This window comes from Brassica napus, chromosome C3 (genome assembly GCF_020379485.1).
Source record: "Brassica napus cultivar Da-Ae chromosome C3, Da-Ae, whole genome shotgun sequence".
Classification (NCBI taxonomy): Eukaryota; Viridiplantae; Streptophyta; class Magnoliopsida; order Brassicales; family Brassicaceae; genus Brassica; species Brassica napus.
Genome location: NC_063446.1, coordinates 6,399,200 through 6,426,167, shown reverse-complemented (window position 1 = coordinate 6,426,167; position 26,968 = coordinate 6,399,200). Strand labels below are relative to the sequence as shown.

The 26,968-nt window shown below is 37.6% G+C and overlaps 8 protein-coding genes, 1 long non-coding RNA gene and 3 other non-coding genes across 12 annotated transcripts; 5 read left to right on the top strand and 7 right to left on the bottom strand.

Moving 5' to 3' along the window:
- Positions 1-290: 290 nt before the first annotated feature.
- LOC106409007 (beta-glucosidase 3-like) lies at positions 291-3,332 on the bottom strand. Its single transcript, XM_048752225.1, has 12 exons — positions 3,082-3,332; positions 2,931-2,994; positions 2,595-2,644; positions 2,421-2,496; positions 2,269-2,340; positions 2,079-2,166; positions 1,756-1,999; positions 1,540-1,655; positions 1,207-1,424; positions 1,086-1,111; positions 809-1,008; positions 291-707 (listed from the first exon to the last, which is right to left on the bottom strand). The coding sequence occupies exons 1-12, from the start codon at positions 3,211-3,213 to the stop codon at positions 470-472; spliced, it is 1,524 nt and encodes a 507-aa protein (XP_048608182.1). The 5' UTR covers positions 3,214-3,332; the 3' UTR covers positions 291-469.
- Positions 3,333-3,611: 279 nt separating this feature from the next.
- Positions 3,612-5,233, top strand: LOC106385190 (farnesol kinase, chloroplastic-like). The gene is made up of 5 exons (XM_013825136.3): positions 3,612-4,020; positions 4,230-4,297; positions 4,404-4,535; positions 4,610-4,722; positions 4,800-5,233. Exons 1-5 carry the CDS (start codon positions 3,700-3,702, stop codon positions 5,093-5,095), a joined length of 930 nt encoding a protein of 309 aa, XP_013680590.1. The 5' UTR covers positions 3,612-3,699; the 3' UTR covers positions 5,096-5,233.
- A 168-nt stretch (positions 5,234-5,401) lies between these two features.
- On the top strand, positions 5,402-7,208 carry LOC106385189 (farnesol kinase, chloroplastic-like). The gene is made up of 5 exons (XM_013825135.3): positions 5,402-5,884; positions 6,082-6,149; positions 6,241-6,372; positions 6,455-6,570; positions 6,650-7,208. Exons 1-5 carry the CDS (start codon positions 5,768-5,770, stop codon positions 6,943-6,945), a joined length of 729 nt encoding a protein of 242 aa, XP_013680589.1. The 5' UTR covers positions 5,402-5,767; the 3' UTR covers positions 6,946-7,208.
- A 294-nt stretch (positions 7,209-7,502) lies between these two features.
- Positions 7,503-8,882, top strand: LOC106385187 (SAGA-associated factor 11-like). The gene is made up of 4 exons (XM_013825134.3): positions 7,503-7,689; positions 7,884-7,956; positions 8,038-8,349; positions 8,453-8,882. The coding sequence occupies exons 2-4, from the start codon at positions 7,918-7,920 to the stop codon at positions 8,585-8,587; spliced, it is 486 nt and encodes a 161-aa protein (XP_013680588.2). The 5' UTR covers positions 7,503-7,689; positions 7,884-7,917; the 3' UTR covers positions 8,588-8,882.
- Positions 8,883-9,453: 571 nt separating this feature from the next.
- Positions 9,454-10,823, bottom strand: LOC106387145 (RING-H2 finger protein ATL63-like). The gene has a single exon (XM_013826955.3). It carries the CDS (start codon positions 10,578-10,580, stop codon positions 9,669-9,671), a length of 912 nt encoding a protein of 303 aa, XP_013682409.1. The 5' UTR covers positions 10,581-10,823; the 3' UTR covers positions 9,454-9,668.
- Positions 10,824-15,257: 4,434 nt separating this feature from the next.
- LOC125584898 lies at positions 15,258-15,348 on the bottom strand. The gene has a single exon (XR_007321803.1). It is a non-coding gene; the product is annotated as a small nucleolar RNA R38 (small nucleolar RNA).
- A 168-nt stretch (positions 15,349-15,516) lies between these two features.
- On the bottom strand, positions 15,517-15,603 carry LOC125584987. The gene has a single exon (XR_007321879.1). It is a non-coding gene; the product is annotated as a small nucleolar RNA SNORD25 (small nucleolar RNA).
- Positions 15,604-15,871: 268 nt separating this feature from the next.
- LOC125584989 lies at positions 15,872-15,958 on the bottom strand. Its single transcript, XR_007321881.1, has one exon. It is a non-coding gene; the product is annotated as a small nucleolar RNA SNORD25 (small nucleolar RNA).
- A 640-nt stretch (positions 15,959-16,598) lies between these two features.
- LOC106387143 (selT-like protein) lies at positions 16,599-18,447 on the top strand. The gene is made up of 4 exons (XM_013826953.3): positions 16,599-16,874; positions 16,943-17,016; positions 17,676-17,994; positions 18,094-18,447. Exons 1-4 carry the CDS (start codon positions 16,689-16,691, stop codon positions 18,196-18,198), a joined length of 684 nt encoding a protein of 227 aa, XP_013682407.1. The 5' UTR covers positions 16,599-16,688; the 3' UTR covers positions 18,199-18,447.
- On the bottom strand, positions 18,371-19,211 carry LOC125584182. The gene is made up of 2 exons (XR_007321166.1): positions 18,777-19,211; positions 18,371-18,691 (listed from the first exon to the last, which is right to left on the bottom strand). It is a non-coding gene; the product is annotated as an uncharacterized LOC125584182 (long non-coding RNA).
- A 678-nt stretch (positions 19,212-19,889) lies between these two features.
- Positions 19,890-23,497, bottom strand: LOC106383590 (phosphoinositide phospholipase C 1-like). Its single transcript, XM_022698056.2, has 7 exons — positions 22,450-23,497; positions 22,128-22,324; positions 21,897-22,032; positions 21,265-21,750; positions 20,690-20,845; positions 20,521-20,607; positions 19,890-20,401 (listed from the first exon to the last, which is right to left on the bottom strand). The coding sequence occupies exons 1-7, from the start codon at positions 22,753-22,755 to the stop codon at positions 20,090-20,092; spliced, it is 1,680 nt and encodes a 559-aa protein (XP_022553777.2). The 5' UTR covers positions 22,756-23,497; the 3' UTR covers positions 19,890-20,089.
- Positions 23,498-25,431: 1,934 nt separating this feature from the next.
- Positions 25,432-26,967, top strand: LOC106387142 (peptidyl-prolyl cis-trans isomerase CYP20-1-like). The gene is made up of 7 exons (XM_013826952.3): positions 25,432-25,571; positions 25,860-25,929; positions 26,031-26,078; positions 26,167-26,190; positions 26,273-26,455; positions 26,542-26,617; positions 26,698-26,967. Exons 1-7 carry the CDS (start codon positions 25,506-25,508, stop codon positions 26,834-26,836), a joined length of 606 nt encoding a protein of 201 aa, XP_013682406.1. The 5' UTR covers positions 25,432-25,505; the 3' UTR covers positions 26,837-26,967.
- The last annotated feature ends 1 nt before the right edge of the window (position 26,968 follows it).

Below are 26,968 nucleotides of genomic sequence, written 5' to 3'. Positions count from 1 at the left end.
AATGTAAACTATAAGAAAGCCATTAGAGAACAAAGTACGAACTGAAGTGGCTCAATCTACCAAGATTTAGTCGTATGACTTGGTCAAAATGCTACAAAGTACCAAATTATTAAACCGGGCCAGATTCATCGTACTAACATATAAATGCAACATTACAAAGAAAACCAGACGGGAATTCTCTTGGTTGGTGGACTTTGAGGAGTCCCAAATTCTAAACAACTATGCTTTGATTCTTATTTGAATACCTAGAAAATGAATATATCTGTGCATTGCACATTTCCTTGGAGAACTAATATGGATTATTCAATAGATCTGAGATACCTCCCGGTTAATAAAAAAAGAACATTACAAAGAAGATGTGGATTGAGTAAAGCTTGGGATGCAATTGATATTACATTATGTGGTTTCAAACATAAGAGGATTACGGACATAGGGATTGAACTTCCTTGTATTTTTTTTACAAAAAAGATTAAAAAGAGGAAGAAGAGGAGTTGCTTTGCAATTGCGTGGTGCCTTGAGAACCAAGAAATGTAGTGTCTCCCTTGATAAAAGCAGAATACCAATGAGCAGAGTGTTTTGGAGATCTTGTGAGATGAGGATCACTGAAATTCACATAGTACAACCCAAAGCTAGAACCGTATCCGTCAAGCAACTCGTACAAATCCATTAATGACCATACAAAGTAGCCTCTCGTGTCCGATCCATTCCTACACGTTACATTAATAGAATAATAGTAAATGTATTTCTTCTTTTTATCATATAGGACCAGAGAAAAAGAGAAGATGCAGTAAGGAAACACTTTACTTACCTAACGGCTTTGAGCACAGCACCAATGTAAACCTGTAAGTACTCAATCCTTGGTGTATCCTTCTGTTGCTGCTGAAAATCCCCTTTAAACGGTTTACCATTCTCAAGAATGTACACAGGAGGGTTGCCATAGCTTTGCTTTATATACTCCAAGACACCTTCCATACCCCATGGAGTATCATCACATGTGTCCAAAAGCAACTAAGAAAAAACTTGACAGTATAAATAACTTTGGGAGTTTTGCATTTGAATTTGGTAGCCATTAATCGAAATCTTACCCCAGTAGATGAATCATTACAAAGGTCTGTAATCCCAAGCAGTTAAAACCAAAAGAGATGATCAGCCAAAAAGGGAAATAAAGCAAAAGGATTTGTTTAAGATTAAGGCTTTGGTTCTTACATGTCAATGTTATGCCAGTGTCTGAGTAGAAATCTGAGTATCCTGAAAAATAAGGTTTGATGTTTGTGACAATAGCTGCAGTGTAGTGAGTGATTCCTACAAAGTCAGAGGAGCCTTTTACTAATTTTGATTCTTCCTCTGAAAAATATGGCAGTCTTGATCCAACGGTTCTTCTCATTACGTATGGATAGTCTCCGAATACAAGAGGCCCTAGCATCCTGGATTAGAAAGTGCATACAGCCTTATTTCTCTCAGCATAAGACATTATATATCTTGCCCAATTTGAAAGAGTTTTTTTTTTACACCGTTTGTGCCTGACAGACACTGACTCACCAGCCTAAGTAGAAATCTCTGGCTCTTTGAGTTGCAATTTCATCATCCTTGGAGGTTGTGGAAGGAGAAAACCATATTGCAAACAAGCCAAAGCCGACGGAACCTTCCTGCATATCCTGCACATTATATGTAATATGTTTTTTCTTCCTCATAAACTCACTTACTTTCAAGAGAGGGTTATGTCAATTACATAGATACATGTATAAGCAAGTCTACCTTGTACTTTTGTCGATACAATCTTGAAGCAGAGGCGTGTGCAAGAAGCAAGCTATGCCCTACAATATATGGTTCAGTGGAAGAGTTCCCCGACATGCAGTTCCCGGAACAACGACCAGGCGGTGTTATCCCATCGTTGTAACCTCCAATAGTGAATATATTAGCCTCGTTGATCGTGGTCCAGAATTTGACGTGATTCCCAAACTCTCTGAAGCAGACGTCTGTGTAAGCAGTGAAGTCTTTGCTGCAATGGTAGAAAACATCAAGAGCCTGAGGATCAGTATAAGAAGAAGCTAAGTAAATGTCGGTTGTTGTTAGCTTACATGATAGTGCGGTTGAGCCAGCCTCCATATTCATCCTCAAGAGCCTGAGGATGATCGTAGTGGTAGAGTGTAACATGTGGTTCAATTCCTGTGATAAGTTTACTTTAATGTTCAGCTAGTGGGAACTAAAAAAAACAAAACTCAAAAGAGTGCAAAGCGTTGCTTAGTGGATATGAAGAAGGGGTCCTACCGTGAGTTACAAGTTGTTGGATGAAGTTTTTGTAGAACTGGAGACCCTTTGGGTTAACAGGACCTCTTCCATCTAATTAATGATAGTATAGCTCATTATAAACTTGATCCTTTCAAGTAATAAAAAATAAGGGGCACAAGAAGAAGGCATACTTGGTATAAGCCTAGACCAAGAGATGGAGAATTTGAAGGCATCTAAGCCAGTTTCCACCATGAGCTGCACATCTTCCTTCACATTTAAAAAGCAAAAAGAAAAAAAAAAATTATGTTATGACAAAAAGTAGAACTAGTTTACTTTAGGAGAGGGAGGCTTTTGGTAGAAAGGACCTTGTACTTGTGATAGCCATCACATGCTATGTCTCCATTATCTAAGTTACCTGCCAAGTTCATTAAAACAATTTTTTTTTGTTTTATTAAATTTCCAAAACAGACGCAAAAGAGTTTTTTTTTTTTAATTACCAGTAAGTTAAAGCCTATAACTTCCTATACTTAAAACCAAAATATGCAGTATTAGTTTTGTTTCATGCATCATCGCCATCATGTCACTTCTAGACTTTGGTTTGGTTGATGTAATAACATTCAGTAGTTCTCAAAAAAAAAAAAAACATTTGGTAAAGAGTATGGTTCTCTAACTAAAAATCCAAAGACCAAAAGAAAGATTACGAGAGTGAACGTAAGTATCCCAGATGCTCGGGGTTCTCCCGTCTTCATCAGCCGCCCCTTCCCACTGTCAGAACCCATCAAACATTTTTCTCGATTCGAATCAAAGCAGAATCCGAGTACATAAATTACAAGTTGAATCGAAATAACGAACCTGATAAGAAGAAGCACCGGATCCGAAAGAGAAGCCCTCAGGGAAATCACTCCTGCTGTAGACATGGTTGCATCTCCCAGTAAAAGGGAGAACCAGGGAAATGGTAATGATGAGAGACAAAACCAAATCCATTTTGCATTTCTCTCTAACTCCATAGAAGTTTGAGTGACCAAGAACTAAACAACTGTCTCTATCAAAATTTAATAGCCATTAATGTGAGTGTCTCTTCTTCTTTCTCTGATTTGTTTGGTTCTACTATACTATATATAATCTAAACAAGTACTATTTCAATCACTTAAAAATCCGAATGATGATGGATGGACCTTTTTAAACACATGAACTAACTTGAGTTCCAGTCACTAATCTCGGTTCGTTTAATTATCATTTATGTTATTAATATTTGTCTTAAACAGTAAAAAATTGTTAGATTACCCCAAATACACTCTTCCAAGAGAAAACAAAACAAAAGACAATTAACACCTTTTAGGGAAATAAATAATGTACCAAACTTTTGTGTGCTTGAGCGAGAACTAAATAACAACCAATCAGTACCGTTTATTTAACGCAGTTGAAATAGTATTTGATAGAAAAGGTTGTTCGTTGGGATTTGCAGAGAAAATGTATACTAAGAGCTTCTCTCTCATTTTATCATCTCCGCTTATCGTTGACTCTCCTTCTTCTTCTTCTTCTTCTTCTTCCTCTCTCGCCGTCCCTTGCTTCTTCTCTCCGACTAGTCTTAAACCATCAAGCGCCAGTCTCCCGGCGACGTATTTCCACAGGTACTCTCATCCTCGGAGTCTAAAGTCTTCGCTCGCCGCCCTAATGTTTCCGGAAAACTCGGTACTCTCAGATGTCTGCGCGACAGGAATCTCCGGCGTCGTCGCGTTCTCGTGCCTCGGTTTCTGGGGAGAGATTGGCAAACGCGGCATCTTCGACCAGGTCACTGACATTTCAATTCATAGACCTAAATTTTATACGTTGAATAGAGGCGTCACAACTAATTGAATCTATATGATAAGTCTTTTGTGCTTTTTTTTTTCAGTATGTCTTGTCTGATCTAGGACTTAAACAGAACAGAGTAAGGACTTGTTTTTTTTAAGGCATATATGTGACTGACCAATTACATTTTCATGATTCTGTTTTGTCAGAAACTTATCCGGAAGCTTGTGCACATAAACATTGGCCTTGTTTTTATACTTTGCTGGCCACTCTTCAGGTAATATACCTTTATACCTATCAAACATTTATCCAATATGACCGGTGCATCTTTGGCTCTTCTGCTTCATCACTTCAACTCACTCAACTACCATCAATTATTTCAGTTCTGGACTCCAAGGAGCGCTTTTCGCTTCTCTTATACCTGGACTCAATATAATAAGGATGCTGCTTCTTGGCCTTGGAGTCTACCAAGACGAAGGAACTATCAAGTCTATGAGCAGACACGGAGATCGCAGGTTACCTGAGTACTTGACATAACATCTCCTTTTGTCAATTCACAAAGTGTGTCTATAATTGCTATCTGAACCAGGGAACTACTTAAGGGACCGCTTTATTATGCACTCTCCATCACATCGGCCTGTATCTTCTATTGGAAGACATCCCCATCCATTGCAGTGGTATGCAACCTCTGCGCTGGAGATGGTACGTACATTTAGCCTTTTGAATCCATTGGATGATGAGTCTTATACACTCATGTTTCCTCACATTATCTTTAAAAGGTATGGCTGACATTGTTGGGAGGCGGCTTGGAACAGAGAAGCTTCCTTACAACAGAAACAAGTCAGTAGCTGGTAGCATTGGGATGGCAATCTCAGGGTTCTCAGCATCCGTTGCGTATATGTACTACTTTGCTTCATTTGGTTACATCGAGAGGAGCGGGTGGGGTATGATTCTTCGCTTCTTTATCATCTCTATAGCATCGGCTTTTGTGGAATCACTCCCTATAAGCACCGACATTGACGACAATCTCACCGTTTCCTTAACATCTGCCTTGGTCGGTACTCTACTCTTCTAATAGTAGCACCGGCTCTCTTGCCATGTATCATCAAATACAGAGTCATTGAGCTTGATTGCCTCTGTGGAGTAAATCTACTTGTTAGTGAATAAACCTCATTATTGATCTCTTTTTTAGTGATCTCTTTTATTTAGTGTATATTGAGAGCATACACCATCAAGAAAGAAGCCTAGAAGAATCCAAGAAAGAAATTCAATCAAATTCTATTTCAAATCCTTAAATTAATTAAGAAGATTAATGTGTTAAAAATGAAAATTTGTGATCTTATTAATAGTTCACTGAAATATCATTAGGTTATTAAGAACTTAAATTTAAAAACACACAGTAAAAATCGTTAGATTGCCACATATACACTGTTTGAAAGGAAAGGAAAAACAAAAAACAAATTTCACCTTTTCGAGAAATAAATAATAATAATATAATCAGCAAACCACCAAATTTTGTGTGCTTCAGCAAAAAACTGTCAAAAACTAATTTAAAATATTTGATGAGATGTAGTTTGGTCGTTGGGATTTGCAGAAAATGTTGTTAGAGGAGGAAACTCCCTCTTTTTATCTTATTTTATCTCCTCCCCATCTTGTTGTTGTTGTTGACTTTCTTCTTCTTCTTCTTCGTCCTCTCTAGCCATCGAACTCTTGGAATCTCGACTAGCCTTTAGATCAACAAGCCGTAATGTTTCAGGAAAACTCAGTACTCTCAGATGTCTGCGCGACCGGAATCTCCGGCGTCGTCGCGTTCTCGTGCCTTGGTTTCTGGGGAGAGATTGGCAAGCGCGGCATCTTCGACCAGGTCACTGATACTCTTACATTTATACGTAGACTACAAGCATCACCACTCAGTTAGTTGAATCTATATAATAACTCTTTTGTGCTTTTTTTCAGTATGTCTTGTCTGATTTAGGACTTAAACAGAACATAGTAAGGACTTGTGTTTTTAGGCATATATGTGACTGACCAATTACATTTTCATCATTTTGTTTTCGTCAGAAACTCATCAGGAAGCTTGTGCACATAAATATTGGCCTTGTTTTTACGCTTTGCTGGCCACTCTTCAGGTAATACTTTACTTCCTATCAAACATTTATCCAATCTGACCGCTGGCATCTTTGGCTCATCACTTCACTCAACTACCATCAATTACATCAGTTCTGGACTCCAAGGAGCGCTTTTCGCTTCTCTTATAATTGGAGTCAATATTATAAGGATGCTGCTCCTGGGCCTTGGTGTCTACCAAGACGAAGGAACTATCAAGTCTATGAGCAGACACGGAGATCGCAGGTTTGCTGAGTTTCACATAATATCTCCTTTTTTCTTTTGTCAATTCACAAAGTGTGTCTATAATTGCTCTCTGAACCAGCAGGGAACTACTCAAGGGACCGCTTTATTATGCAATCGCCATCACATTGGCATGTATCTTCTATTGGAAGACATCCCCAATAGCCATTGCAGTTGTATGCAACCTCTGCGCTGGAGATGGTACGTACCTTTAGCCTTTTGAATCAAGTGGATGATGAGTCTTGTACACTCATGTTTCTTCACATTATGTTATAAAAAGGTATGGCTGACATTGTTGGGAGGCGGCTTGGAACAAAGAAGCTTCCTTACAACAGAAACAAAACAATAGCTGGTAGCATTGGGATGGCAATCGCAGGGTTCTCAGCTTCTGTCGCGTATATGTACTACTTTGCTTCATTTGGTTACATTGAGAATAGTGGGTGGGATATGATACCTCGCTTCTTCATCATCTCTATAGCATCGGCTCTTGTGGAATCACTCCCGATAAGCACTGCCATTGACGACAATCTCACTGTTTCCTTAACATCTGCCTTGCTCGGCACTCTACTCTTCTAATTGTAGCACTGAGTCTCTTTTCCTGTATCATCAAATACAGAGTCATCGAGCTTGACTGTCTCTGTGGAGTAGAACTACATTCTTTGTTCCCACTTGTTAGTGAATAAACCTCATATTGGTGTTGTTGTTGCTGTAGACGATCTTATTTTTTCAGCTGCAATTCTGTTGGTAAAATTTTGTAATGTAGTGAGATATGTAGTGTACTACAGACACATCTATAAAGTGTACTAGAAACTCAATACATGCATGATTGTTGTTTAGCCTGTGGCTATTTCGAAATTGATTGTATGCTTACTACAACAGGTGATGGCTTCACTCTTCCACCACAGGAAGCATAAAGGCAAAGCTACTATTTTGTGGTAGCAATCTTCAAATACAATACGTTGTATGCCTGCCTGTATTGATTGAGTGATTCTGAAAGAGATAATTTAGAGAAAAAATGCAGACGTGTGCGCCAAACCAAGGAGAATAGCCGATCGAGGATTAAATGGGCCTTATGGTGGGCTTTTACATATATAACCCAACTTACGACGGTGAGGAGTGCGGTCTTTTTTCATCCGCGGAAACGAAAATCCTGCCGTTTTGTATGTTAAAAAAGGAAACGCCTTGCCGTTCAACGAAATTTGTTGCCTCGTTCTCCTCCTTCCTTGTTTCTCCGCCGAGTGTGTAAAGCTGTACAGATCACAGAGGCGAAAAACTTCCTCTCTCCCTCCTCCGTCCCCCGCCGCTACTCGGCCCCATACTGTAAGCTTTCTGATTCCATTGCGATTTTCGTTATTCTGTAAATTGATTAAGAATCTCCAGAACGCATCTGTTAGATAGTGAATCGCCTTTGTTGAATTCCTCTAGATTGTCGTTTCCGATTTCTTCACACGGGCTCGTGATGGAGAAGGAGTCTCTAATTACAGCCACTATAATACGATTTGTTTGTTTCGCAGAGCATTTTAGGCATTTCGTGTTTAGAGGATTGCAATGTCTAACGCAGAGGATAATAAACCTTCCCATGATCAGGTATCTCTTTGTTCATTAACGGACTTATCTGCTAGTGAACACTGTTTCAACGTTTGACTTATGCTTATTTCTTGTGTGCAGCTCTCGTCCCAGGTTTTTCTCGATCTTGTGGACTCAGTGATTGCTGATGTAGCATCTGAGTGTCACCGTGTAGCACGACTAGGGCTTGACCGAGACTTGGAGGTAGTTGAAGAAGAGCTGAGGCTATCAGTGGAAGCGCGCGCCAAGGTTGCTGATCCTAGCAATAACCTAGAGACCAATACTAAATACGTTGTTGATATATTTGGTCAGAGTCACCCTCCTGTAGCTACTGAAGTGTTTAACTGCATGAACTGTGGGAGACAGATCGTTGCTGGAAGATTTGCTCCTCATTTGGAAAGATGCATGGGGAAGGTGATCTGTTTATGCCCTTTGAGATATATAATGTCGCAAAATGTGTAGTTTTAGTTGAGCCTCTGGTCCTTGATTTTGTTTGTCTTTTGCGGTTACGTAACAGGGAAGAAAGGCTCGCGCCAAGGCGACCAGGAGCACAACTGCTTCCCAGAACCGGAACTCACGACGCAACACAAGTGATAACAACCAGTTAGCAAGTGGTCCTCCTGGTTTTGAAGAGAACGTGAGAAGGACTTAAAGGACAACCTAGGAGAGGCTTATTGCTAAACTGCATTGTGGCTAGTAGCTGCCTCGACCGGATTGGTATGAATCCGTATTGCTAGGTTTATATTCAGTGTGCACAAAGAGAGGAAGAAATAGCTGAGTTTCATGATGTAGCTATTTCACCAAGTTACCAGCCTTGGCATGCCAAATTTACAGATTGAAATGAAATGACTCTTTGGGTACTACATGCACCATCATATATATATTACAAACTATTATCAGAAAAACTTTGTAGATTCACCTTGTTGGAAGAAAACTTAGCAACCTCATCACTGACTATATCCACCATTGCCTGTTCTTATTTTCCCATTGTGTGACCACTCATCTCTGCACCTTATCTTCTTTAATTGAGAATGAATAGTTTAGTTTTTGTCTTTGGGTATATTGGATTGAATAACGTGAGACGTTTCAGGGTCATGTCTACAAATACAAAGAATGATAAAAGAGTAAGCTAATAAAAGAAGTAGACCATTTGAAAACAACCTCTCAGCTCATCTGATGTGGAAAATTCATACTTTGATTGAACTCTCAAATATCATAGGTTTATATGTTGTGGTCATTACAAAGTTGACGTCTTTCTTAATTCATCACTCGTTTTCTCCATCTCTTTGTTTATTCTGTGTTATATGAAAACGACTAGTCTTTTATAAAACTGCAAAAAAGGTGTCCTACTGAATATGAAATGATTTTGAAAGCTAGAAGATGCCAAGAATAAAGCATAGTTTACAGTTTGCAAACAATGAGTGAAACAGTAGATGCTTTGACCTCAACTGCCAAGTGTGTGATGTAGCCCTCTGAGATTCTGTCACATCTCATCAAAGCTGTAGATTGTTTACATGCGATAACGAGATCCCATAGAAATGACAATTAAGATACATGGTTTTGCCTTTTGGTTGCACAAGTAGTATTGATTTGCATAGGCAAGTCAAGTCAAGTCATCATAATCATTAGCTTCAACCAGAGCTTAATCAACTAGATTAATACAAGGCTTTGTTTATTCATTTTAGTACATTTCCAAAACTGTTTACAAGATTTTTATTTATATATGTTTAAATTTACGGAGATGAATCTTGCGTCGCCGACGGGAACACCTTGCTACACTCCGGTCTACTTCTACTACTCAACATCCTCTTCAACGAACTCGACGCCATCGAAGACGTTGATCTCCGATGGCCTCTTGATCCTCCGCCGCTGATCTCCTCATCCAACACTTCAATTCTAACCTCTCCTTCTCCGACACCGTTACAGTCATCAACCCCTGTTTTGAGATCATCTTCCATCAAAGCAAGAGACGCGACATTCTCATCTTCTCCGTCTGGAAACAAATGCAGTCTAAACTCCTCTTCTTCTTCTTCTTCTTCCAGTACATCGACATCGTCGTTGATGACCGGTCTGAGATTTTCTTGATCGGAGACGGCGAGAACAGGGGATCTACAGAGAGGACAAGTAGAGTGAGAAGACAACCACATGTCTATACACTCAACGTGAAACCCATGTCCGCATGTTCTCAGCTTTCTTCCCAACTCTCCCACTTCCCACAAACCAAGACATATCACACACTCCTCCTCTTCTTCTTCTTCGTCTTTCTTGTCATCGTCGTACATGAACAGAGGAATCGAAGAGATCACTGAAGAATCCAAACCTTTGTCATCGCTTGTTGCAGCAGCATCAGTAGCAGGAGAAACCCCACCGTCGAAACCTCCGAGTGGGGCTGGAGGTATGATTCTTGTAGTTGTGACGGTTCTTCTTCTTCTTCTCCGGCGGCGTCGAGCGGAGGAGAATTCTTGGTCGGAGTGCGACCAGAAAAAGCGGGCGTAGAAATGGAGAAGCAAGACGAAGAGGACGACTAAGAGAAGGAAGACGAGAGCAGCTAAGAGGACATTGGAGTTGTAAGAAGACAAGACTTTGAGGAAACTCGAGAGACTGCTTCTCCTACTCATTGACCCTTCTTCTTCTTCTACTCCCATAGTGTCTATGATTTTTAAGAGTTATATTTTTCTTTATCAATGTGATTTATTTAGTTGTTTGTTGGAGGGCTGATTTGTTTATATATATGTGTGTAAAGTGAACGGTATAGGGAAAATCAAAAGCACGTATAAATGCTATAAAAAGACGCGATTCATAATAAGATAATACTCCCTATGTTATAACTATCACTTACAAACTTTTAACACATATTAAGAAAATGATTGAAAAATATTTTTGTTTTCATTAATTACATTCAATTTGACCAATAATATTTGAGATAAATAAATTTATTTATTAGATGAATACATTTAATAATTAATATTCAACTGAAAGTAATTAAAAATTGCATTGGAAATCAAAAACGATATTTTTTATGTAACAAGAAAAAAAACTAAAGTGACACTCTTTAAAAAACGGAGGGAGTACTACAGTAATATGTATGGAAAACAAAATGAAATAAAAGACATTAGTCGTTTTCATTTGATTATATACAAATACGTTGTGAAAAAAGATTATATACAAATACAAACCCACATAATAATCAGGATATTTGGTCAATAATATAGTTTGTAAATTGTAGAAAATATATATATATATATGTATTACATGCATAATCTTGGTTTGGAATATTGATGAAATGTGATGTGTAGAAGTACTTGCAGGGAAAGGCTGTGGGTCTTTTATCTTTTGGTGTGTTGTAGTTGCAACCAAATAATGGAGTGGAGGTTGTGAGTTCAAGAGACGGGTGGGGTTTGTTTTTGTATGCACATCTCTCTACAACTATATGCTATGAATCAATCTCTAAATTCTAAACATAAGTTATTGACTCATACAATGCACTAGATTGGTATGGAGTTATAACAAATATTTTTTAAAAAATTGGAGCTATTAAATATAGTTGTTTAAAATTTAGAGATCAAACTAATGTTTGATTAGACTGTTTGTCCATGACTAATCTTTGAGTACTATGAATCAATCTCTGACCATCAAATTTGTAGTGGCAAGAGTAAATTACAGGTAAGGTGGGAAAATAAAGAAAGAGAACAAGAAATACTAAAAGAAGAGAAGTGGGTAATGGAGGTCACATGAAAGGTAGCTTAGAAAAGAAGAGAGATCGGAAGAGTTTACGTGAATATAAAGCAAAAAGTAGAAGACGAGGAACGCTATGCCTATGCAACTACTTCTAGTAAACATATTTACACGTTTCTCTATTAACCAATCTACTATATTTTATTGGTAAAAAACAATATATTCGATGTTCTCAGGACCTAACCACGAGGAACCGAGAAGGGTCAAAGTCCTTAAAATTAAATGACTCCTCAAGGCAACGGAGTTTACTCCAAAAGTATCAAATCCCCATGACTTTTTAAAATGATTTTTTCTTGTTTAGTATAGAATATGGTTCCTAATTTTCAGTTTATATATTGTTAGTCAAACATGTTTTTATATTTCATAATCCTGTTTTTGTTAAGGGAACATAGAGTACTTAGAGCATGATTAATCGGAGTTCTTAATTTGAGGTTTTTAACTCATGATTTGACATTTTTTGTTTTTTGTTTTTTTTTTACATTTTTCTGCTAAGAGTCGGTTCTTATATCTTTTATTTAAGAGACAGTTCTTAGTTTTTTTTAGTTAAAAGCTAAGAAACGGTTCTTAACCGAAGCTAAGAACCTCATCCTAAGAATCCGGGTTAATCATGGTCTTAGGACATGTTTAATGGGAGATCGTTAGAGTGATGTTCTTAACGGAATATACCGGTTCTTAGTTTTTTTAGTTGAAAGTTAAGAGGCAGATTTTTTATATTCCGGTAAAAATCTCACTCTAAGAACCCCGTTAAACATGTTCTAATGGCATTAATAATCGTTTTGCCGATGGTTGTAAGAAAATGACAATACTTGAAAATGGAAGTCAAGGGAAGGACATAAATGAAGATAGGTGAGGAGGAGGGGATTCTCTATAAGAACTTTATTGACCAAAAGTCACTCTTCTTCCCATAAAATAAGGGTCGAAGTAGCAGCTGCAAGCCTTCCTTTTTCCATCTTCCAGGCATTTTTAGCCTTTGTGAGCTTATATTTTTATTATTGTTTTGCCATGTTAATGTTTTTCCCACCCTTAATGAAGAAATGAATAATATTTGCCTACCACGTGCAATTTGACGTACACAATAAATAACCTCTTACATCAAACCTTGAATAATTTATCGTATGAAGATGAAATCTTAATATGTCTTTTAAATAATCAGTTCCTTCCTTCTCTTGATTCACAGCAACATCCACCTAGTTACCTACTAGTAGTATTATGAAGATGAAATCTTAATTTGAATATTCAAGGCAGGAACACCTCGAAAGTGTCCTATTAATACTTTTGTGGACAGGAATTTAAAACACAAGACAAGGCAAGAGATAAAGGGCTTTAAAACACGGTAGTGGAGCCTTTCGTATTTTGGGTCCAGGGCTCATATAACTTTGTTTGGACCCTAAATAAATATTTCTCTTACTTTTTAGAACCACCTTATTTGCTGCAACAAACAAACACAAACCACCTTATTTGCTTCGACCAAAGATGCGTCAATACGAGTTTGAAATTAGGGCTGGGCAAATAAACCGAACCCGAAAATCCGAACCGAACCCGATCCGATGAAAATGAATCCGAACCGATCCGAACCCGACATAAATACCGAATGGATCTTGTTTTATGGTATTTCGGGTTATGTGTATTATCCGAACCGAACCCGAAATTAAATGGATATCCGATAGAACCCGAAACATTCAAAATGCCAAAAAAGAACTTGTACCAAACATGATTTCAATTCCTGATATGTAGCCAAAATACACTAAGATATTATTAAACATCTACAATAACTATCTACTACATGAAGGTTGATGGTTGAAAGTGGCGGTTGAGGTTTGAAATTTTTAGATTTTGGTTTTATTTTCATTGAATATTTTTTTTTCATTTCATGATAACTTAATTTTTCGTTTTATGATTTCATTTATTGGTTTTCTTTCTATCAATAACAACATATACCTTTCGTTTGACTTTGAATGATCATGTTTGATGTTTTTTTCTTATTTCTGAATCGATTTTACTTATGTTTTGGTTACAAAATAGGTACAAATCAAGTACTTAAAACCCGAAGAACCGATTTTACTTATGTTTTGGTTACAAAATAGGTATAAATCAAGTACTTTAAAACCGAAGAACCGGATGGAACCCAAAACCCGAAAGTACACCGGGTTGTACCGGTTCTTTGAAGATTTACTAACCCCGATCCGAACCCGATAAAACCCGAACCGGTCCCGAACCGAATTTTTATATAATCCGAATGGAGCTGATTTTGATAAATCCAAAAAACCGAGACCCGATTGGACAAAACCGAAACCCGATTGGGACCCAGAATGCCCAGGCCTATTTGAAATCTTCTAGTTAATCCGGTTCGGAGCTCTATATTTGCAAATCAACGTGAATGTTTTTATTTATTTATAAAATGAAAAAATAATCACATAATCACATTAGGATAACATAGTATATGGTCTGAAACAAGGTTGAAATCTCCAATAATAATATAATTTGATGAGAAACAGTATCTTCAGACAAAAGACAGAGTAAAGAACTCAAGTCAAACACTTGTAACAACAACAATATATCGTACGTAATACTCTCTTCTATATAACACATGGCCAAGAATGACTCCTTTTGAGGCAACTATCATGTCAATGCCAAGTGACCAAATAATTTGTGATGGCAACAACTACAAGCCTCATGGACAATTGGATTGGATGTCTTCAGGTGCTCATCTTTTTTTTTTTGTTCTTCCTTCTCCTCCTTTGTTTCTTTCTCTTCCTTACCAGGGCTTTCTCTTCACTTTTCTTATCCTCAACCGAAATATTCTCAAGTAAACCAGCAGCCTCATCCCCCTCTGTGCTATTTTTCCCTACTTGCTGGCTTTCAGCTATTTCAGTGACCTTCTCCATAAATATTTTGCAGTCTGCTGATGAAATGCAACCACTTAAGGATCTGAAACCAGATAAATGGTGCAGGCAGCACAATACCTAACAAAATTCTTCTACTCTCAATTGATTTTCAATCATCACAGCTAAGAATGAGCACCAGTACATTACAGAGTTAGTCAGCATAAATACGATCATGATAGTTATTTAACATCTTACGTAATACATAACCATTTTGTCTCTTCTTTTAGTGATAAGACTAACAATCTCAGATACCAACCGAGTCTTGGTCAATGTCCTGGTCCATTTTGTCTCTTCTTTTAGTGATAAGACTAACAATCTCAGATACCAACCGAGTCTTGGTCAATGTCCTGGTCTAATCAAGTACTACCACTAAAAAGCACAAGTGCTATTCATTTCAGTCACGAGCAAAAGAGGTGAAGTGGCTACAAAACTCCAATCATCGCATCTGCGGTATTACGATATTTTTTTTTTCAAACTACTTTCGCTGATACATTCAGCTACCAGTGATTACAACTGGAAGATTATAAACCCCCAACACTAAAACTAACGACATTCAAACCCTAATGAGAAAATCCACAAGACAAGTAAACTACTTACTCTCATATGACAGCATATCTAAAATGATTTCAAACGATTCATTAAATGCAACTAACAAAAAGAATCGTAAAAAGTAAAAAAATTAAATCGAAATTAATTGGTATTTGTTGTGTCAGATTACAAATGAATCATCAGCGGGATTAAATCCTCAGCCAGGGATAACTGTTTTTCATATTTGTTCTCATCATCCACAACATATTTTCACTGAATCCGAATCTTTCAATACAAAAAGAAAATCAGACAGAAGCCTTGGACAGGTCTAGTCAAAATAATTTATATTTTATCTTCTTAAGCTTCTTACTTGAATTAACAAAAAGAATACTAAATCATATGTCAGCGCAATATCAAAACAATGAAAACTAGGAAGAACTCAGTCCCTTAGATGTTCATAATGAAATGCGATCATTACCGCAATCATTACAGGTCTGTAAATTGACTCATCACTGTTCTTCCCACAATCCGTATAAAAAAAGATAGATTAAAATATATATGTAGCTGCCCAAGTTATGCTCCCGAATCAGGCATCATACTAGAATTACCAATATGAAATAATTAGGGAGAAATTGATCAAGTCAAGAGCAACACGAGCGATATTGCTTCAAGGGAACGAATCATATGGGAACGGACAAATCGACATAGACTATCTGATGAAGCCAATCAAGTACGATGAACAACAAAATACATACACTAAAAACTAGTAACAAAAGAAAAAGACATGGAAAAACTCAGTCCCTTAGATGTTCATAATTAAATGCGATCATAACCGCAATCATTACAGGTCTGTAAACTGACTCATCACTGCTCTTCCCACTACATAAATAAACAAACAGATACAGCCTAAAAAGACATGTAGTTGCTCAAGCTATGCTCCCTAATCAGCAGCATCAAACTAGAACTAACAGTATTGATACTGGAATGGTTAGGGAGAGTATATATATAAATAAAACAAAAGCAACACGATTAGTATTGCTTCAAGGGAACGAACATATCCGCATAGACTATCTGATGAAGCCAACTTTTAATCCAGAGATGAGACACAAAACCAATATCCTAACTAAATCTACCAACAAAGAGTCGATACATAACTGTCGCCAGTGATTCGATTTCGTATATAAAGAGGTCGACGGTGGAGAATGCCAGCCAGTCTTTAGGATGTTTACGAACGGCTGCTATTTACAAAACCCTAAAAGGCTTATTAGTAAGCCCATTGGATTGTATTTTTTTAACAAGCTTAGTTAATCCGTGACTACTATTGGCCGTTTAGCAAGCCCAATATGTTTTAATCCCGCGCACGACCTCCGTCGCTTCTCTTTGTTTGATTAATGGGTGTTAAATTGTCACTTTAAAAACTTTTGGGCCTAATTGAATAGAAATGAAAAGTATTACCCGCTTTATGTCAATTCTATTGATTAATGTCTAGTGTTATTCCAGCATCCAGACAAGTCTAATATATTTGTCTAACTTGGATCGGGTTTTGTTTTGTTACTTGGTGGTCTCTCTTCTGACTCTGTTGATCATCGGAGATTGATATTCGCCATGGACAGAGCACAGTTGATATTGTTGGGTTTACCGATATTCTTGTTTTGCTCGGATCTCTTCAACCTATTCACTCCTCCGCCTCCGAAACCTCCGCCTAACCGTCCTCATCAGCCACAACCGCATGTCCCTCACCAGCAGCGTCCGGCTGGGTTCACACCCGAAACCCTAGATTTCCCTTCTCAGGTATAAATTATCGTGTATGTTTGTTTGTGATCTCTCTCAGTACTTATATCGCCCTTGGATCCTTGCAGAAACAAAGTGGATTAGGAGCAGTTGGTTATGGAAACACCGTTGAGATCAACTTCTGCGTCTCCTGTTCTTTCAAGTAATTCTAACTTTATTTTATTCATTGTTTTCTTTTTTTTTTGCTTTTTGTTTCAATGTTGCTTCTTGTAATTTAGTCTAGCCATGGACTTTGGACAGTGCATTATAGTTAGCTACATGAATGTCCAATTAGTCTTTGGTATGTTACAGTGTCTTCAATTAGTAAAGTCATTGCCTTTATGCAGTTTCACTGTCTTTAACAAGTAAAAGTCGCTGCCTTTAACATGTGTGTGTGTGTGTGTGTGTGGAGAATTTCTAGAAAATTTGAATTTCTAGAAAATTTTCACTGGGTAATGGGAATGATTCTTAGATGAAATCATGAAATACAACTTGACAAAGCCCTGATTTTTTTGTTTCTTATGTATCAATGCTAAACGACATGCTTGACTACTCTTTTAAGATTTATTTTTAGCTGCAACACTTCTTGAGTCTTACTTAACACATCAGATTCCTATTTCCTGTTGATATGCATGTATGTTAGTAGTTTGGCTACTCTTTCTAGATCTATTTTTTAGCTGTAACACTTCTTGACACATCAGATTCCTGGTGATGTATGTATGTTAGAAGCTGATGATACCTTTTGAACTTCTCTAGCTTTTTAACAGTGGGTCACTGGTGCTTCTGCACATTTTAAAAAGCTTGTTCGTTCTCTCCGTGCAGGGGAACTGCAGTGACCATGAAGAAGATGTTAGAGACGGAGTTTCCGGGTTTGGATGTGATTCTCGCGAACTACCCAGCACCAGCACCAAAGCGCCTTCTTGCTAAGGTTGTTCCGGTTGTTCAGATGGGGGTTATCGGTATGATAGTTGCAGGTGATCGTGTTTTCCCCATGATTGGAATTGCGCAGCCACCTGCTTGGTTCAACTCCTTGAGGGCCAATAGATTTGGATCCATGGCTTCCACTTGGCTTGTCGGAAACTTTCTGCAGTCTTACCTTCAAAGCTCAGGGGCCTTTGAAGTTCTCTGCAACGGGGAACTGGTCAGTAGTATAAACTCACTTATCAATGAATGTTTCAAGATGTTAAAGTTCACTAGTTCAGTCATAGTAACTTGTACCACCTGGTGGTTCTATGTGCAGGTGTTTTCTAAATTGAAAGAAGGTAGGTTCCCGGGAGAGATCGAGCTGAGAGATCTCATCAGTAAGAAGTTGACAAGACCGAGCATCGTCTCAGGTAGCTACTGAGGTAGTATCATCATCAGAAGAAAGAAGATGTCGATAATGAAAGGTGTACCCTTTCCACAAGTAGTGTTTCGATCTCATGTGCCCAAAAAGCTGCTGATGTAGCAATCAATACCTTGTTCCTTTGGTTTTAGCATGTACTCTTTCATTCAATCATTTTGGTTACATCACCCTCTTCAAGAAACTTTATTTATAAGAAATTGTGTGGAAATGACAAGACACATATTGATATCAATATACATATTGGAGAAAGGTGTAGTAGAAACAGAGAATTTTCATTTCTTCATCTCGGACAAACTGAACATGTAAAACTGAGAGATTCATTTCTTCTTCCCTTGTGGGTTAATTAAAGTGGTAGGTCACCCTCTGCCGGGGCTGCGTTGGCTGATAGTAACCGGAGGAGTGCCTGGATTGTGTTTTGGGTTTGCAGACGGACCATCATAATCCTTGACGTTGACTATCAACGACCTCCTTTCGATTCCAATCTTCCCAACAACTAGACAAACGAAATGAAATCAATCAGAGATCAAGAAACAGATTTGAGTAGAAACCAACAAAAACGAAAGAGAAGAGATCCAAACCTGGAACAGAAACGGAACTAGGGGATGAAGATGTAACTGTAAGCGTCAACAGAAGAAACACAGCAAGACGTACAACAAAACTCATCTCTCTTTTGGTCAGAGAGACTCGAAGCTTTTTTTGTTTTTTTTTGTTATGAAATTAATCTTATAAAATTTCTGTTACAGAGTCGTGTCGTGTCGTGTCGTGTCCGTCATGTGTTTATAAAGAAACGACAACTGAGTGTTATATTGCGTCTATCCAACTGATTTTACCTTTCAAATCTCAATCAATATGTAACGTACTTTTTCCTTTTAAAACTCCCGAGTCAAAATGTGATTGAGTTGGAGTATTGGAAGGATGCGTAACCTATCAGAAGTTATTCGCGGTACCGTGTGTGAGTAAGACTAAAACACGGAGAAAAGTTATGTGGTGATTGCAAGATCTATAAACAAATTTCTTGGACTTTGGAAAATAAACGCACCATCTGTCATATGAAATTGGATTTACGGTCGAATGAGCGGACATGGGTGGCTAATGCCCATTAGCCGTCGGAGCGTTATACGGTATAAAAAGCAGAGGCCACAAATATTAGGACACATGTTATGAGGTTTATGTGAAACTAGGGGATGACGTGTACAAACCATGATGTCATGTCGGCCTGAACATTCTTTTTCCAGTTTTTTGGACACCATTCAAAACGAGAGCTTACGTGATAGAATTGGGTGATTGTCAAATTCAAAGTGAAAGGCCACGTGATAAATTTGGGTGAGAGATCAATTAAAAACAATTTTGTTCATATTCAACATTTGCTCTATGCATTTACTCTTTAGTGATAACTGCCCTGATAAAGTAACTTTGCTTTTTGGTATAAATTTTCCATAAGAGCACCATAAACACTAAAATCCCATTTGGGGGTTTTTTTTTTGTCTAACTTTAAAAAAGAAAAAAATTAAAAACAAATCAATCACGGGCCGTCACGTGTCCGTAGGGTCCGCGAACAGTACGAAAACTCACCAACAATCGCCTCTTAATTGGTAACTGTAAGAGACGGTTTTTAAAAAATTGGTGGAGCCTACATATACTTTTTTACCTAAGAACTCTTTTTACATCTCGCGTTAATGCTGCTTTAATGGCACAATGAAGTTTTGCTTTAGTTTGAGTTGCCATAATGAAAACAATTGGTATTACTGGACCACATCATCTCTTTAAACAAATATTATTATCAGCTGTTTGAAATTTAATAAAATTAAAACCACAAATTTAATAATTTTGCTCATCTTAATCAATTATTCTAGCATCTCTTGCTTAGTACGTACGACTAGCTTACCGTCACTTAATTTTTTAACACACGAGGCTCGAAGACAAACCGCACGAGCAGTCTCGCGTGCTTGAAGACGTCTCCGAGACGATCATGGAGTCGGACGGCACGAATTCCGGGCCTGATCTCCGACAACGGAAGACATGTCTGGCCGGCGAAATCGTTCTGAGAATTCTTGTCGTGGTCTTTGACTGTGATACACAGGAGGGCTAACTCCGGAACACGCAATGGGAACTCGAATTCTTCATTCCAAACCGGAAACCATTCGTCTGTATCTGTTTCTGTTCTGTAACTTATTGTGTCTAAAGGTATTCCTGCGATTCCGACCTGAAATTTTTAAAAATAAAATAATATAGCAGGTGAAGTGACTTGAATGACAAGTAACCTATTAGGGCTCCTGTAAACCGAGTTATTTTATTAGCTACTTCATATTAGCGAACATTCACCCTTGCGTAGAAATCGGGAGGAGAGTATCGATCAAAATGATCTTGAGAAAAATCTAGATTCCATCCTTCTCCACTGTAAATCTTCACCTAATCATATACACATTCACAAAGTAAGATGCTTTCTTGTGGACCAAGAAACGCATGAAAAGTTGACAGACAGAGACAAAACCTTAAGAGTTGTCTTGACCTGGAGATCTTGACTGTAAGGGTTAAAATTTCCACCTCCAGGACCATTAGAGAGCAAAACATCAGGCTTTTTCACATAACCACATCCACCATTGGCTTTAAACATTCCTTGCATCATCCACAAGAACTTCCCATGACTCTGCGTTTTAATAAACAAGGTTAACAATCTATTTCCCACATAAGAAGTATATTATAGCCCTAGCATTAGATATCTCTCAAACTAACACCTCGTGTTAAATCTCTTAACATCAAAACATCATGATGATTAGTACCCATTATACTTGTCTAAAAGCATTCTTTATTTTTGAATTAACTGGTGTCCGGCGGCCGAGGTCAACCGACTATTCTGTGGATCTCAGAAATGCAATGTTAAATTATCTGGTGGTCAACGGGGATCGAACTGCGGATTCACCGTATTGGGGTTATCCCTCAAGTGCCACTAGCCCAAGGCCCGGTGGTTCTAAAAGCATTCCTTGTATAACTGGTATATACTAATCTTTCCTTTCTATTGAAAATTTATATCTATAGTGGAGAGGAGATGATATCTAAATCTCTTACTTGCATATTGAAGGCAACCATTTGAGCACCATGAATCCATCCAACGAGAGGATCATAGTTTGATGAGTCAAAACGTGTAGTCTTGGGAAATATCCTCAGAATATTCCTCTGAGTGAACTTTACTATATCGGGTCCACGAGTTTTAGCCAGAGTTTCTAGCCACTGCTCGCTCATGCTTAACCGCATGACTCGGATAGGATCCCCATTCAAGCAGTTCTTTAGTCCTCCTTTACGGTTACCAGCGTGAATCGAGATCAAATCTCTGTATTCCACTGCTACAGTCTTGTCATCTTCATCTTGAATCAGTTCTTCTGCATTTACAGATTCATTTGTTGTTGCTCCTTGAGAGATATGGGTCTGGAGATACTCTTTTGGTGGCTTTGTTGAGATCAAAATCTTATTCTTGAGTGCTTCTGGCGAAGGAAAACACTTTTTGTATTCGCCCCTGCATCGAAACAATGTTCTTCCAAAAGTCTTACTCACCATCTACAAAGAAACATTTAGTTAGAAGGTGAGGTGCCTGGAGTGACAAGTAAACTATTAGGGTTCTTAAAAACTGAACTTCTTTAATGTTTCACCATCAATGAAGCTCAGTGATTTAAACAAGATTCCATGATTTATCAGAATCTTACCTTCGCGACTTTCTTCTGAAGATCTGGATTCAAATGGTCTTCTAAAGTAAGTACAACAGGATAGTCAGACACCTCAAATGCGTTCTCCTTTACCGCGTTAAGACATTTCTGAAGATCTTCGGTACTTGTTAACGTCCTGAGATCAACTCAAAACAGACTGTTACAGACTTCTCTAAGGACTAAGTCAATGAGTGAGTCAAGAAGGGTTTTAGTTAATGGTTAGTATCAGACCCGCCATGACGAACTTCAGCTTCGGTTCCTGAAGAGTTAGGCCATAAATCAAGCTCGATGACACGAACTCCTCTTTTCAGAGCCTTCACAATCGGCTCGGTGCTGCTTCTACTGTTGAGTTGATTCCCAGTCAAGTAAGAGTTATGTCCCGTGTACAAGAAGTAATGCGATAAAGGCTGACTCATATCTTGCCAAACCTAAAAACAAAAATCCCATAGAAACATATCCAACTAAAAAAATAAAATAAAATTTATTGTAAATTTTATCTAGCCAGTTTTATAATTTGTAATAACATAATAAACTAGCGTAAAAAAAACTTTACCTCGCCGGAAAGAGGTAATGGAGAGTTGAAATCGCTGAGGAGGTAACGGTAGAATTCTTCAAGATGAAGCCCACCAGGGTGGAAAACGCCGTGATGTTTGAGCATGTTGAACATATCCTTCACGTAGTTTGAATCAGCGTGTGTTTCTCCTTGCACTTGGATCACGAACCTGAGCATTTCATCTTCAGATATCCTGCCGTTTTGGGAGTAATTGTCGAAAAGTGTTTTGATTTCTTGAGGTGGCTCACTTGATTTAACTTTGAAGCTTCTTGCACAACAGAAACACACTTTGAATGTCACCTTCATTTTTGTGTTTCTTGTGAGAGTTATAACTGGATAGAAAAGAAACAGAAGATGCTGTCCCAAGAAGGAAAGAAAGTAAACAAAGAGATTTTATGTGCTTGTGTAACACATGTGTTGCTCTAGACTGTGAGGTTTCGTTCTCATATATTAACAATGAACCTCTTTTATACTATTAAAAGAACTATTCATAGTAAAAATAATCTATTTAAACTATATTAAAATCTGGACGCGCGAGAGAGATGTTCTGTCGGCTGTCTGAATTGAAGTTAGTATTTAAAGCCAAACAGAGCTGTTGATCAAAAGTAAAATAACGTGGTACAGTGGTAGAGCCAATGGCTGAGAAACTGGTGTTACGATCGCAGTCGTCCTCAAAAATAGAAAGATGAAAACTTTATTTATCATCTACATCAAATCATTAAAACAGCTAAGGCGTGATTGGTGAGTATTAAAATAATTTAAAGTGGAAACATTGAAGAAATACTATAGGGTAAATAGTGAAGGATAAAGAAAAGTCTAGGGTTGCCAAAAAAAAAAAAGAAGTCCAGGGTATATTTTTCTACTTCACATTAGATTTATGAAGAAAAAAGAAAAATATTATATTCTTTGTTGAATACTAACCAATATAAAATAATAAAATTTATTAATTTTTATTTAACTGTTGTATTACTTGTTGAAATAAGAGCATCTGTTTTTCTTGCTCAAAATTTTCTTATATATATATATATATTTTTTTTTTTTTTTGATAATCCAGGGGTTTCCCACTTACGCGGATCATTCCCCTAGATTCGGTTAAGCAGCGGTCCACTTTACCCGGGAGGGCTTTACCTGGGCTGGGGACAAGGCCCAACACCCAGTACCGCATTTAGTGACAGAATGGGCAGTTCGTCTCCGCCTAGCGTCGAACCCGTGAGCATGACAATTGGCCCACGGGGTCCTTACCAAGTGAACTACCTCATCCCGTCTTATATTTGTTTAAATCAATCAGACCCCTGACGGCATGGCATGCACATTAGAAAATATTTCCATAAGTCTTTTAAAATAAAGTTATTAAAAGTAATTTAAAGAATGTCAAAAGGTGAGAACGATTTTTTTCCAATGGTGAGAACGAATTCGTTCTAGTTTTTTATTAGTTAATGTTTTTAGCTGTTAAAATATATTTTGAGAAATTTATTACAGTTTCACCAATAATAATGGTCTAATTCTAATATATTGTTTGACAAGAAAAAAAAAAATTCTAATATATTGTCATTTTGTAAAAGAAAAAATATTCTAATATATTGTCATTTTGTCACCAGTACTGTATTTACTGTCATAGCCCATAGGAAACAATCAAACATATATGTTCTTTCATACTTTTCAATTGCCTATCAACACTGTTGAAGATGTGACACCTAGTTCACACACAAGGATTGGTAAGTTTGAAAGTCGTGTTTCTACATGTTTCAGGATACCTCATTGGGTTTTTTTTTTTTTTAAGTCTTCGTACTTAAATTTTTTGTTCTAAAAAAAAGTTACATGCAGCTAGAAAATAAAAGGACAAAAAAAAAATAAACGGGTCAAATCAAAGAACATGTTGATCCAAACCGGAACAAACAGAGTATAGCGTAAAACAAGATTTTCCGGAAGCTGAGAAATTCGTCGGGACTATACTACTGGAGTGCCACATCGACCAAGACCTTCGTCTGCCGTAGATCTGTAAAGCCGAACAGAGTCTGCTACTTCCAACAGAATAAATCCAGTCTAAAGCAAAAGAAAACAGAAGAAACGCAAAGACATCCTGTCAAAACCACCACCACCTCATTTGTTTTTTTCTTTCGAATAATCAAAAAGATTTTGATAGAAACATATTAGAAAAGATTAAGAGCTTCAAAACGTTATGGATCTATAATTTATTCAAAAAATTATCTAGGAGGACACTTAATATTATTAATCATCTTTGTACCATAATCTGTAAAAAAAAACACAGTTAATTAGTACCATGTCTAACCAATATGGGATCTATTTCCTTCGGTATTGCATTTGTTTGTGTGTTGTTCTCCATTATTGTATGTCGAAGAATCTATTGCCTTTTTCTTCTTCTCGTAGTTGGCTTACTAGTCCTAGGAATCGTGTTCTCTAAATCATTCACACATTATTTCCTAAAAAGTCATTACTCGTGTTAATGCATATTTCGTGTACACATTTGGTCGGTTTCAGGCAAAATCTGATGAAACATTTATCTTGATTCTCAAATTAAAGAATTAGTATACATGTCCCATGGCATTCAAATTATAGAAACTTTTAATCAAAATTTATTTTAAAATATCTATGCTCCATTAAATCTGTGAGGATCGGCCATGACTACACATTCTATACAGCTTTTGGGTGCTAAACACATGGACAAACATTTGTTTTATGCAATTATATATGTTTATGGCCAGTTTAAGTATACTACCGAGCATGTCAAAATTTATTATATGGTCTTATTAGAAAAGAAGAGACAACTTGTTAAAGAGTAGTTTAGTATATCCGCACACTAGATTTAGTTTGCTTAACAAAGCTGAACATGGTTACAGAATCAGGTTTGACCATGAGTACTATGATTTAACATGCGGGTGTGGTCAGGTGGTACGGTGGACTCAAAAATGTATGGCCCATATCTTACAGGTGGCGGAATACGATTGGATATCGACGTGTTCTTTGTTATGCACAGGTGGAAAATAAAAGTGCAAAAAAGTTGACAGAAGAATAGAGAAAAACAGTTTGCGAGTGAGATGGCGAGGTCAGTGAAGCTGCTTCTGTGGAGTCTTCTTCTTCTGGGAACCCTAAGCGCTATTCAGGTACATTTACGAGACTCATTATTCGATCTATTGCAGCAAATATGTTGTATTGAGTTATCACAGGTCAGATCTCTAGATAGATATTACCGAATTGAATTGCGATTGTTTATGTCTTGTGGTAAATTATAATGGTTTAAACAAGCGATGTAAGAGATTCAGGAAGTGGAATAACATACCGTTGTCTGAATTTGTTCCTTTTAAGATGGGGTTGCATGATGTGTCACAAATGTATATGTAAAATGAGGCTGATGATGATAGTGATTTGTATTTGATTTGTGGATGTTTCAGGCCAAAAAGTCAAAGGAAAAGATCACAAACAAGGTTTATTTCGATGTCGAAATTAATGGCAAAGAAGCAGGTAATGTGACCTTATGATGATGATGCATCTTGGTGGTGCACTTACTACTTGTGCTGCTTTGTGTTAAAAAGACTTCTCATCTTTTTATTATATTTGTGCAGGTCGTATTGTCATGGGTCTATTTGGCAAGACCGTACCTAAAACTGCAGGTACCTTTCTTGTTTGTGAGCTTAACCTCTGAGGAAAACATTCATTAAACGACTTAACTTTCTGATTTTTTTCTGTTTGTTTCTGCAGAGAACTTCCGAGCTTTGTGTACAGGTAAGTAGAAGCAAAAAACTATGTCAATCAAATAATCTATACCTTGAAATGAACGCTTGCCTTAGACCGTATTCTCTCACAGGGGAGAAAGGAGTAGGTAAGAAAGGGAAGGCTCTACATTACAAGGGGAGTTCCTTCCATAGGATCATCCCAAGCTTTATGCTCCAGGGTGGCGACTTTACTGATGGAAATGGTATGGGTGGTGAATCTATTTATGGCGAGAAGTTTGCTGATGAGAACTTCAAACTCAAGCATACTGGTCCAGGTTGGTGCTTTTGCTTCTTCACTTCACAAAGTCAAAGGCCTAAGTGAAGGTTTAGTATCCTGATCTGTTTTTTTTTAAATTCACAGGGTATCTATCAATGGCAAACGCTGGTGAAGACACCAACGGATCACAGTTTTTCATCACGACAGTAACAACAAGCTGGTGAGTACATGATCAGTGGGATTTCAAGATATGTTTTTTGATCATTTTTTTTAATTAGAAAACTGGGGACTTGTGTACAGGTTGGACGGGAGGCACGTAGTGTTCGGGAAGGTAGTGACCGGAATGGACGTGGTGTACAAGATCGAAGCTGAGGGGAGTCAGAGTGGAACTCCGAAGAGTAAAGTTGTGATCGTTGACAGTGGCGAGCTTCCTCTGTAACTCAACTCTCTCATGTAGTTGTTTTCTCCATCTGATCCTCCATTGCTCCTGAGCTTAGTGCTTTGAACGACTTTTATGTTTAAACGACTATCTTAGCCACTTAATAAAAGATTCAACCATTTGCCTTTTTAT